The following is a 12831-nucleotide window of genomic DNA, read 5'->3' on the forward strand; positions in this document are numbered from 1 at the left end:
CACTCTTCTTTTAATTTTGATTCTATATCTTCAGGAGGAGTTACCTCAATCCTTTCTATATTAACCAAAATGAAGTAGATTAACAAATTTATTTTTTGAACCAGTTGAAGACACACAAGATGTCGAAATATCATTCACTAGATAACAAATGGCACTCTTCTTTTAATTTTGATTCTATATCTTCAGGAGGAGTTACCTCAATCCTTTCTATATTAACCATAATGATAATAATAATAATAATAATGATAATGATAATAATAATGATAATAATAATAATAATAATAGTAATCCTTTCTTTTATGGGTACAGGACCAGAACTTTTGTGAGGAAGGGAAGGTTGATTACATCGACCCCAGTAGATGACTGGTATTTATCTTATTGATCCTGAAAGGATAAGCAAAATGACCTTAGCTGAATTTGAGCTCAGAACTTAGACGGACAAAATGCTACTAAGCAATTTACCTTAGATGCTAACAACTCCACCAGTTTGCCGCCTTACTATATAACTAAATAATATTAGCTTTTAGCGTCTGGCTCTATCATTTCTATGATTTTAGCTGTCCTCTATTTGCCTTGATGGCTTTTAGAGTTTAGCACTGTAATTTCTTCCACTCAAAAAGACTGCCTGCTTTTGTCTGTGGCTTTTTTAGAGTCTGGCACTCTTATCATCCATCGTTTCCACCGCACAACTAAACCTCTTTTGTCTGATGGCTTTTAAGCCTAGCTCTTAGTCTTTAATAGAACTACTAAGCACTGCGTACACAGACGCAGACATTGTATACAATGCTGTTAACACAAGGGAAATTAAAAAGAAAAGAAAAAAAAGCACTCAGCAAAACTACTACTATGATGATAATAATAATAATAATAATAATAATAATAATGGCAATAATAATAATAATGGCAATAATAATAATAATAATAATAATGGCAATAATAATAATAATAATAATAATAATAATGGCAATAATAATAGTGGTAATAATATTATTAATGATGATGATGATGGCTTTCTCTTTTTTTTTTTTGGACTATTTCTTTAATAATTGTGATTTTGTTGTTGTTGTTGTTCATAAAAATAAAAAAGACCAGCTATTATGTATTCAAACGAAGTAGAGCAGGGCAAGAAGCTTTTGTTTGCTGTAATCTGTGGGTCGATCTTCCCAAATAGCAGTCACCGGAGCATTTCACATTGTCAACAGAAACGGCAATATTGTTACCATCATTGCTGCCATATGTGCACCACCACTACCACCATCATCACCAACAACTACAACAACATTACCAACACAACATCACTACTAGTAACATCAACCAACAAGGGAGCCTTTATGTGGTTGTTTGGTCTGTTAGAAATAGCAGCAAAATCTCCTTCACATCACCATCCTTACTGTCTTTGGAAAAGGATATTTTGGGTAAGGTCGGCTTTGCTTTTCATCCTTTTGGAGGTCAATAAGAAAAGGATCAGCTGAGTACTAGGGGGCAGGGGTTGATGTAATTGACTCAACTACTCCTGGGTATGAGTATAAAAACTGCACCCCTCTGCTAAACCATGTTGAACTAGTGTTGCAGAGTATGCTCATCAAACCAGTATGATCTCGTGCCATTTTCTGGTGGAGACAACATGCTGAGGTCCTCATCCTGCAGTGGACTGAACATGGGCAATCCAATATATGTAATAATTGAAGAATCTATTAGGCACTTTACTGTGTTTTGTAATGCGCCTGATCCTCTGGTCTGTAGAAAAATTGTCTTGCATGAAACCAGTCTATAATTCAAAAAAGTTTAGGGAGTCATAGCTCTAAAGGAAAACTTCATGTTACTGATTCTATTTCAGGGGAAAATAAAAACCCTGTGTATTTACTGACCATTATGAATTCTAATAAAAAATATTTGCCCAAAAAAAAAGAAGAAAAAAACCTTCTTGTATAATGTATTCTTGAATTTCTTATATTTTCCAGTGTTGTATTGATGAAAGTAAGAAGCTGATGCAACTCCTGCTTGATTTTGGTGCTAACATAAATGCACGCGACAGTGAACTTTGGACACCAATGCATGCTGCGGCAACGTGTGGGCACATTCGTCTGTGTGAGATTCTCATACAATAGTAAGCCAGTTTATTGATTTAATATGCTATTTTCATTTTTTTAAAAATATTTTGGGAGGGTCATAAAGCCAATAATAAACATGCGCTGGTTGTATTTCACTTCTTTTATTATTATTAATCAATTCATTAGCATTTAACCAATTTATTAACTAATAGTAAAAAAAAAAATGAAATAGAAACAGTGTGTATGTTTATTATTGGCATAATGGCCCTCCCAGGATACCACAAAATCTGCTTCAACACATAAGTTCACATCATGATTTTTGTAAATCAAATACAAAAATGAAATATTCCAAGCTATTTTCATTCTTATTTGTCAACAACTTTGACTAAAGGACCAAACTACTGTGGCTGATGAGCTGATATGCAAAAAATAGCAATCCTCAGAGTACATCCTATTCTCTTTGAAAAGGAAGGACATTGGATAAAGTAGTCCACTGTCTGGGAGAGACAAAAAAAAAAAAAAAGAATAGAAACAGTATAGACACCCCCTACATTATTGAAACATTGTGTTCCTGAAAATTTTACCATATAGAATTCCAATATGTGCAACCATTAACTCTTCTATAATACATAACAATTGGTAATAGGCTTTGTGTTCTGGAACTTCATGTTACTGCAAGATATTCAGGAATGCGACATTTCCAGAGCACATCATCATCATCATCATCAGGCTCTGGACATTACTACCTCAAACCTTAGACTCATACAGCCTGCTTAACCAGTTCCCATGACATTGGTTCTAGTGAAGGCACATGGTTCAGTGGTTAAAGCATCGGACTCACACTCATGAAGTAGTGAGTTCAATTCCTGGACTGGGCTGTGTGTTGTGTTCTTGAGCAAGACACTTTATTTCACATTGCTCCAGTTCACTCAGATGTAGAAATGAGTTGTGACGTTACTGGTGCCAAGTTGTATCGGCCTTTGCCTTTCCCTTGGATAACATTGGTGGCTTAGAGAGGGGAGGCTGGTATGCATGAGTGACTGCTGGTCTTCAACAAATAACCTTACCTGGACTTGTACCTCGGAGGCTAACTTTCTAGGTACAGTCCCATGGTCATTCATGACCAAGTGGGGTCTTTACCCTTCAGACGATCTGAGTTGGCAGAATCATTAGCACGCTGAGCAAAATGCTTTGTGATGTTTTATCTATCTTCATGTTCTGAGTTCAAATTCTGCTGAGGTCGACTTTGTCTTTCATCAAATTACTGAAACAAACAAACAATAAAAGATAAATGATGCCAGACAAAATGCTTTGTGATATTTCTTCCAGCTCTTTTATATTCTGAGTTCAAATCCCACTGAAGTTGACTTTGCCTTTCACCCTTACAGAATCAATAAAATAAACATTAGTTGAGCACTGGTATTGATGTAATCGACCTGTCCTTTCCCCAGAAATTACGCATATTGTACTTGTTTTAGAAAGAATTATTATTATTAGCACTACTTCCTGTGGCTAAGGCACAACAACAACAACAGTGGCTAATTAAATGTCTGAAATGACTTGTCGTTAATAAGATTATAAGTTTTATGGACTATTAACTACAGATTTAGAGATGAAAGATTTTTTCATAATATTTTTATTTAAAGTTATGTTGTGATTGGTTATCTTTGATCAAAACATTAGTTTTTTTTTTTGTTGAAAAAAAATTGTTTTTGCTTTTTTTTTTTAAAAAATAAATAATTTTTTTTTTAATATTTGAAGAGATTTTTTTTCATCTCTAAAGATGAAGTTGGTTAAATTGTCCAAAAAACATTAATCTTGTTGTCATGCTCGCTTGTGCATTAGGTGTGTCTATGTGTAAGGTGTGTGTGGATTTGTATTTTGTTGATGTGGTTTTAGCCCTAGGTCAACTCTGATCATCTAAGGACCTCCTTCGAAAATTAACTGTTTATTCAGCTAGTGGCAATTTTAGATATTTTCTTTGTTATTATGAGTTCGCAGTCTTCTCCTGACTTTAAGGAACCATCATCATTTTAATGTATACTTTTTTTTCATGCTTGCCTGAGTTGGATAGAATTTGTTGAGGTGAATTTTCTACAGCAGGATGCCCTTCCTGTTGCCTACCTTTGACTGTATCCAAGTAAGATAATATTTCCTCTGGACAAGACATTTTCATGGAAGATTGGAAACAAAGGACACCACTTGTCTGACAGTGACACTCATTTACAATTCTCATGCAATGTCAAGGCAAGGAGACAGTAACACAAATATCCATGCCTATGTATATATATATATATATATATATATATATATATATATATATATATAGATATATATATATATATCATCATCACCATCATCATCGTTTAACATCCACTTTCCATGCTAGCATGGGTTGGATGATGTGACTGAGGACTGGTGATCCAGATGGCTACACCAGGCTCCAATCTGATTTGGCAGAGTTTCTGCAGCTGGATGCCCTTCCTAACGCCAACCACTCCGAGAGTGTAGTGGGTGCTTTTACGTGCCACCAGCACGAGGGCCAGTCACACGGTACTGGCAACGGCCACGCTCAAAATGGTGTTTTTTACATGCCACCTGCACAGGGGCCAGTCCAGCGGCACTGGCAACGACCTTGCTCGAATGATTTTCTAACGTGCCACCGGCACAAGTGCCAGTAAGGCGACGGTGTGTGAAAGCTTCTTTCAGTTTCTGTCTGCTAAATCCACTTAGAAGGCTTTGGTTGAGCCAGGGCTGAAGCAGAAGACTCTTGCCCAAAGTACCATGCAGTGGGGCTGAATTTGAAACCATGTGGTTACCAAGTGAACTTCTTACGTCACAGTTCTGTCGACACCTATTAATAAATTTTTAAGGTTTCCTGCAAATGAAACTCTCCCCCACCACCTACTTATGATGTCAAAAACCACCAAAGCCATTGAGGGAACTACTACATGATTGCTCAGCTTGCTAGAAGTAGCAACAAAATTACCCACTTTTTACCCTCTGCTGTTTTATGAAAAAACAGTCACTTCGGATCATGTGGTCTTAGATGCACTAAGTCCAGGGGAATAAAATCCTTAACCCTCTAGTATTTAAACTAACCATATTTGGCGGCCTTCGTGGTAGTTGGAGGAGGCATATTTTTCAGTTACATCAAAAGACGTCCTTGCCCCAAAAAAATTCAGAAACCACCCCGACCCTCTATGTCATTTGTAGAAAATACATGCAAGTCATTGAATTACAATAAATAAATATATAAAATAAATAAATAAATAAATGCTGTCTGCTTCGTCCATGCCAACTGCGATTAGCCCCCCCTCTCCACCCCACCCCATACCACAACTTAATGCTTTACAGATTTTCATTAATCACTTGATATATTTTGTTTGTTTGTGTCTGCTAGAGTGTTGTTGAAATTAAAATATTAAGAGTATATTATGAAATCTTGTTTATGAAATTTAGGAAGCAAAATAAATAAATAAATATAAAGATTACAGAAAAATTTAAATTCAGTTATTATTGATTTTTATAAAATATAGTGTCTGCTTTTATTCTTTTATAATTTCATTTCATTTTATTTATTATTATTATTATTATTATTATTATTATATTTTTTTTGTTGTCAGATTTTAACAAATTAATATCCTCTCCGAATTCAATTGATTAGTGGCTTAATAATAACAACAACAACAGCAACAACAACAAAAAAAAAATCGTTAAACGATTTAGTAGTCTGAATACAACTTGAGCAATTTTCTCACATCTATTCAAAATTTTTATTGTAATATGGTGTAGCAAAGCAATTAATGAATATTTCTTACTGAAAACCAAAGACAGTTCCCTTCCTCAGTTGTTAGATCAAGCAAGCATCTAATACTCTCTCTCTATTGATTTCTTTTGATCAAACCAAAGCCAATAAATGTATGTCAGATAGGAACACAACTCACTTTCAATTCGTCCCACTGACAAATGCATTGAAAGATTTTTGAAATTGGCCTTGCAGTTTAATGAAAGACTAATGAAATGCTCAGTGTTCCTGCGAGGTAAAACACTTTGGATGTGGATAGGTGCAGGCTTGGCTGTGTGGTAAAAAGTTTACTTCTCAATCACATGGTTTCTGGTTCCGCCTCATTGTGTGGCACCTTGGGCAAGTGTTTTCTACTATAGCTTTAGGCCAACCAAAGCCTTGTGAGTGGATTTAGTAGATGGAAACTGAAAGAAACCTGTTGTACACACACACACACACACACACACACACGTGCTTGGGTGTGTTTGTGTCTCCTCTTCTTGACATTGCCTGATAGTTATAAATGATTTTCACTGTCATACAAGCAGTTTTCAATATTCTGTGAGAACATGTCTGTCCATAGGAAAAAATGTTATCTTGTGTGGATTCAATAACTATCTCATCATCATCATCTATCAATAGAAATTCTATCTAGCAATAGAAATTCCAAGTTGGTGTCTGGTGTGCTGGAAGACCACTGCGAATGAGGTACCACTTAGTTTTTGTTAAAGCATGCCTCTAGAACCCCATCCTTTGAACCCCGACTACATCTGCTCCAATAATCGATGGTGATTTGGTGAGAGAGTCTTCTGTGACGGTTGACAACTGACGGCGAGATGCGTTGCTACAGATCACACTATCCCAAAATTGAGCCTTGCAGGAATTGAACTCAGAACTTAAAGAACCAGAGGAAATATACCACTAAGCAAAGTAATATTTGAATATGTTTTTCTTCTTTCAGCAATGCTGACCTCTTGGCTGTGAATGCTGATGGTAATATGCCATACGATATCTGTGATGATGAAGACACCTTGGATTTGATAGAAAATGAAATGGCGAGAAAAGGTTTGTGATCTCCATCTTATTTTTTATATTTGTTATTTGTCCATTTTATTTGAATTTACTACTGACAAGTTCATTATGTAGTTGGATTATTTAGTGGAAGAAGTGAGGGTTTGAATCTTGTCACTGAAACTGAGTTTGGTCTATGGAGAGAAACTGTTAAACCCGGACCTGAACGGTTCCTTCTTACAAGAAGATTAATTTTCATTGTAAATAGATGTAGGCCATGCCTATAGGTGCAGGCGTGGTTGTGTGGTAAGAAGCTTGTTGGTCGGTGGGCTCTGACATCCCTCTCATCTTTTTCATCTTATCATCATTTCATTCATCTCATTTTGCTTTTGGTCCAGCCCACAAGCTTCTATCTTTGTACTGCCCTTGTGGCAAATTTTATGAAATAAAGAAGCTTGCTTCCCAACCATGAAGTTCCAGATTCAGTCCTACTGCATGGCACTTTGGGCAAGTGACTTCTACTATAACCTTGGTCTGACCAAAGCCTTGTGAGTGGATTTGGTAGACTGAAAGAAGCCTGTCACATATATATATATATATATATATATATATATATATATATATATATATATTTATATTTATATTTATTTAGATGTGTGTGTGTGTTTGTCTACGTAACGACTAATATCGGTGTGTTTATATCCTCATAACTTTCCAGTTTAGCAAAAGAGACTGGTGGATTAAGTACCAGGCTTAAAAAAAAAATAAATGCTGGGGTCGATTCAGTTGACTAAAAATTCCTCAAGGAGGTGCCCAGCATGGCTGCAGTCTAATGACTAAAACAAATAAAAGACCAAAGATAAAAGATGCTTTCAGAAGACCAAGATATATCTCTAGCCTCTTAAAAAGAAAACACTCGGGCTACAGCTACTTCATCTGTAAACAGCAGGAGCACTATGTAATTGCTAAATGTTTTGGTAGCTGATGAGTGCAGAGCTCAACCAGGTTGATTTTCTCTAGATGCAAGGTGTGTTCATTAAAGATTTCCTCTGACCCACTTCTGGTTATTGCAGAAAATGGAACTTGTACAGGTATAATCATACATGTCTCTACATGTCATGTTGTAAATTGCAGCTTTCCACTAGTATTCATTTGTCTTTTACGGCTGCTGAAGTGGACTAAGGTGTTACAATGGAGGCAGTTGAATGCAGATCAGTGATCAGGTTCTTATGCTTGAAAGGCTGGACACCAAAAGAGACTTTCAAAGAGATAAAAGAAGTTTATGGTGACGATGCACCATCATATGATGCGGTCAAGCACTGGCATCGCCAATTCAAATGTCCTCAGACATTGGTAGAAACTTCTCCTATTCCTGGATGACCACATTCCACCATTGACGACGACACCATCCATAAAGTGGAAGCTGTCATTTTAGAGGATTGCCACAAAGGCACACACATATATAATAAGTTTCCACACAGTTTCCATCTGCCAAGTTTACTGTTGAGGCATTGATTGACCTGGGGCAATAGTAGAAGATGCCCAAGTTGTCATGCAGTTAGACTGAACCTGAAACCACATGGCTGAGAGGTTAATTTCTTAACCATACAGCCATGCCTACACCTAGCAATGCCTTTTGTCTTTGAATGCCTTTAGTGGACTCCACACAATTGCAATCCTCCCTTCTCTTTTACCAGTCTTGGAGGCATTGAAAAAAAGGTTATGATCTCTGTAGTTCTTCTTTTGATTAAGTCAATTGAAAAAATAAATATATAAATAAGCAAAAATAAAACCCCAAAAAATTTGTAGGAACTCGACATTGTTTATTGACAAATTTATTCATATCTAAATTTATATTTTTGTTTTGAAATTCTATTGTTGGTGATTCATCAACTGAAATTCTATTCACAACCCATTTTAGCATTTAAAATTAAACAAAAAACAAAAGAAATGATTTGAAATGATTGCTGATGATAATTGCAGTGGTGAATAATTATGATGATAGTAATGATTATGGTGATGGTGATGTTAATGCTGATGGAATTCCAGACATCTATAATTGATTTTTAATTTGTTCCCATAATAAACGTGAAGAGTGGCCATTAGCAGAGTTGGTAGTGAGCTGTGTGAATATTTTTGTTAACATTCTAAAAATTAAAAAAAAAAAAGACAAGCAAAATTATGGTAAAATTATATGATACAGAACAATTTATTACATAATGCATCTATTTCTACATTTTGACAATGGTTTAAGTTTGTGTGGATTAGTTTGGCGCTTAAGAGTCGGTCGGTCGGTTGGTCGGTTGGTTCTTTATGATGATGATGGTGGTGGTGATGTTGATAATGGTGGGAAGTTACATTGTTTAAAAGCTATTTCATGTCTGATGGAGTTTGACATTTCCATTCTTCAAAGGTCAACATAAAAATTAACACACGGTCAAAAAAAAAAAAAAGAAAGAAAAATAGGAAAAAAAACGTGGTAGGGAGAGATTTTTTTTAATATCAGATGCAAACAATTTAGTGAAAAAAATTCCTCAAATTGAGGTTTTTAATTTTATAGGGGAGAAGGCTAACTAAAAGGTGTTGGTAATAACAATAACGATAATGCCAGAACAAGATGTAATATCATAAAAAAAAACCATGCATGTCTGTAACTGCTAAAAGTGACAAACTGGATAGGGTGAATGTAGCCAAGAACAAAGAAATGCAGTTGACTTCTACAAGACATTAAAAGACATTCTAAAATGTCAGTTTTGATAATTAAAAGAAACTTGGCACTGGTTCCAGACCAGAAATTTGGGTTTGTGAGGGAATTAGTTCAGTTCATGGGATTGATGTAAGCTTCTAAATAATTGTTTCAAATTTTGGCACAAGGCCAGCAATTTGGTGGGAAGTGGGGGAAAGTCAATAAATACTACTGGCTCCAGTATTTTATTTGTACTTTATTTTATCAACCCTGGAGGAATACAAGACAAAGTTGACTTCTACAGGAATTGAACTTAGATTCTAAAGTGCTGAAAGAGATGCTTATAAGTATTTTTTCCAACGTGCTAACAACTCATTTTTGCCAGCTGAGTGGACTGGAGCAATGTAAAATAAAGTATCTTGCTCAAGCACACAACATATCCCTGGGAATTGAACTTGTGACCTTGAAATTGTGAGCTGACTGCCCTAACCACTAAGCTATGCACCTTCACTCTTTCTTAATAGACAACACATAAACATTTTGTTTGTAGATTCTTTCTGTTTGTTTCAGACTGTGTGGTAAGTAGCTTGCTTACCAACCACATGGTTCTGGGTTCAGTCCCACTGCGTGGCACCTTGGGCAAGTGTCTTCTACTATAGCCTTGGGCTAACCAAAGCCTTGTGAGTGGATTTGGTAGATGGAAACTGAAAGAAGCCCGTCGTATATATATATATATATCATCATCATCATCATCATCGTTTAATGTCCGCCCTCCATGCTAGCATGGGTTGGACGATTTGACTGAGGACTGGTGAAACCGGATGGCAACACCAGGCTCCATATATATATATGTGTATGTATGTGTGTGTGTGTTTCTGTGTCTGTGTTTGTCCCCCCACCATCGCTTGACAACCGATGGTGGTGTGTTCACGTCCCCGTAACTTAGCGGTTCGGCAAAAAGAGACCAATAGAATAAGTACTAGGCTTCCAAAGAATAAGTCCTGGGGTCGATTTGCTCGACTAAAGGCGGTGCTCCAGCATGGCCGCAGTCAAATGACTGAAACAAGTAAAAGAGTAAAAGAGTTTCTACCCACTCCTTTTAAATTCCAGGAATCACCCAAGAAGAAATTGATGAAACCAGAGATGCCAAAGAGAGAAAAATGTATAACGATTTGGTGGAATATGTAAAGCAAGGCAAGAATCTGCAGGATATTAGGGATCACAATGGTGTCACTCCAGTAAGTAAAATATATTCTTGTATTCTTTGATTGGCTCCTGTTATAATCTTTTCTACTCTAGGCACAAGATCAGAAATTTTTGGCCAGTCGATTAGAATGACCCCAGTATGCAACTGGTACTTAATTTATCGACCCCCAAAAGGATGAAAGGCAAAATCGACCTTGGTGGAATTTGAACTCAGAATGTAAAGAGGGACGAAATACAGCCAAGCATTTTGCCTGGCATGCTAATGTTTTTTATTTCTTTATATATATATATATATATAATGATGACGGCAGCTATACGTAATATAAAACCAAAACAATAGCAAATGTATTTCAGCAAGAATATCATAATGAAAAGGTTAAGATATAGGCGCAGGAGTGGCTGTGTGGTAAGTAGCTTGCTTACCAACCACATGGTTTTAGGTTCAGTCCCACTATAGCCTCGGGCCGACCAAAACCTTGTGAGTGGATTTGGTAGATGGAAACTGAAAGAAGCCCGTCATATATATATATATATATATATATATATATATATATATATATATATATATAAATGTGCTGTGCGTGAGAAGACCCGGCAAGCCAAGTAAGATCGTTGCCAGTGCCCCTGGACTGGCTCTTGTGCGGGTGGCACATGAGATGCACCATTTTGAGCATGGCTGTTGCCAGTACCGCCTGACTGGCTCCTGTAGGATTTTCGAGCGAGATCGTTGCCAGTGCCCCTGGACTGGCTTGTGCGGGTGGCACATAAAAGACACCATTTCGAGCGTGGCCGTTTTCGTGAGGGTGACATGTAAAAGCACCCACTACACTCTCTGAGTGGTTGGCGTTAGGAAGGGCATCCAGCTGTAGAAACTCTGCCAAATTAGATTGGAGCCTGGTGTTGCCATCCGGTTTCACCAGTCCTCAGTCAAATCGTCCAACCCATGCTAGCATGGAAAGCGGACGTTAAACGATGATGATGATGATGATATATATGTATGTATGTGTGTGTATATGTTTGTGTGTCTGTGTTTGTTCCCCCACTATCGCTTGACAATTGATGGTGGTGTGTTTGCGTCCCTGTAACTTAGCGGTTCGGCAAAAGAGACCGATAGAATAAGTACTAGGCTTACAAAGAATAAGTCCTGGGGTCGATTTGCTCGACTAAAGGCGGTGCTCCAGCATGGTTGCAGTCAAATGACTGAAACAAGTAAAAGAGTAAAAGAGTATATATTTTTTCAACAACAGGGGTTGTATTTTTGCTTATCTTCTCATGAGAAAAGTCATTTAAAAAACAAACACTGTACATCATAAATTGAACATTTCCCCCTCACCTACATTTGATTTTCTTTCAGCTCCACATAGCAGCAGCCAATGGCTACTTAGAAGTTGCTAAATATTTACTCGACCACAAGGTACCTGTGAATTCCCGTGATGATGAATCCTGGGAACCTATACATGCTGCTGCTTGTTGGCAAGAGGTAATCATTTTTATATTTCATTTTTTTTAATATTTTTATTTTTGTTTCACTTATGAATGAATGGATGGGTTTATTTATGAATGGTTGGATGGTGGAGATGTGTGGCTTACTGGTAAGGGTGTTGGACTCCTGATCATAACATTGTGGTTTCAATTCCTGTATCAAGCGGTGCATTGTATTCTTGGGCAAAACACTTCATTTCATAATGCTTCAGTCCACTCAACTGGCAGAAATGAGTATTCTTGTTATGATCTAGCATCTCATCCAGGGGGAGTGGATAAACTGCAAAAGCAGGGAAACCGGCCCTATGAGTTTATATGATTCAAGGAGCTTAACCCTTTTGTTTTTATGGATGGATGAATGAATGAAACATGGGTAAGTGCTTAAATAGTTCACTTTATACTCACAAGAACCTTATTTTGGACAAAGTGTCTTTTACTACAGCCTTGGGTTACTCCAAGACTCTGTGTGAAAATGGGTTGAGAGAAACTTTCTAGGGATTGAACCTCTAATTCAAAGGTTCAGCTTTGTCAGGTATTGTGTCATGGTTATTCAACCTAGGAATTATGTAAAGGGAAAAATGAGTATTTAAAAAAAAAATGCCTTTTGT

At 36.8% G+C, this 12831-nt stretch overlaps 1 protein-coding gene across 2 annotated transcripts in view; it reads left to right on the plus strand.

The window, feature by feature from the left end:
- LOC106873321 (uncharacterized) overlaps window positions 1-12831 on the plus strand; it is a 66994-nt gene that overhangs the window by 39780 nt on the left and 14383 nt on the right. For both annotated transcript variants that reach the window (XM_052975111.2, XM_052975110.2), the window contains exons 3-6: window positions 1962-2107; window positions 6800-6903; window positions 10646-10773; window positions 12096-12221. In XM_052975111.2, the coding sequence (XP_052831071.1) occupies window positions 1962-2107; window positions 6800-6903; window positions 10646-10773; window positions 12096-12221 (504 nt within the window). The remainder of the gene's footprint in view (window positions 1-1961; window positions 2108-6799; window positions 6904-10645; window positions 10774-12095; window positions 12222-12831) is intronic.

Source organism: Octopus bimaculoides, chromosome 20 (genome assembly GCF_046866305.1).
Source record: "Octopus bimaculoides isolate indiv1 chromosome 20, ASM4686630v1, whole genome shotgun sequence".
Taxonomy (NCBI): Eukaryota; Metazoa; Mollusca; class Cephalopoda; order Octopoda; family Octopodidae; genus Octopus; species Octopus bimaculoides.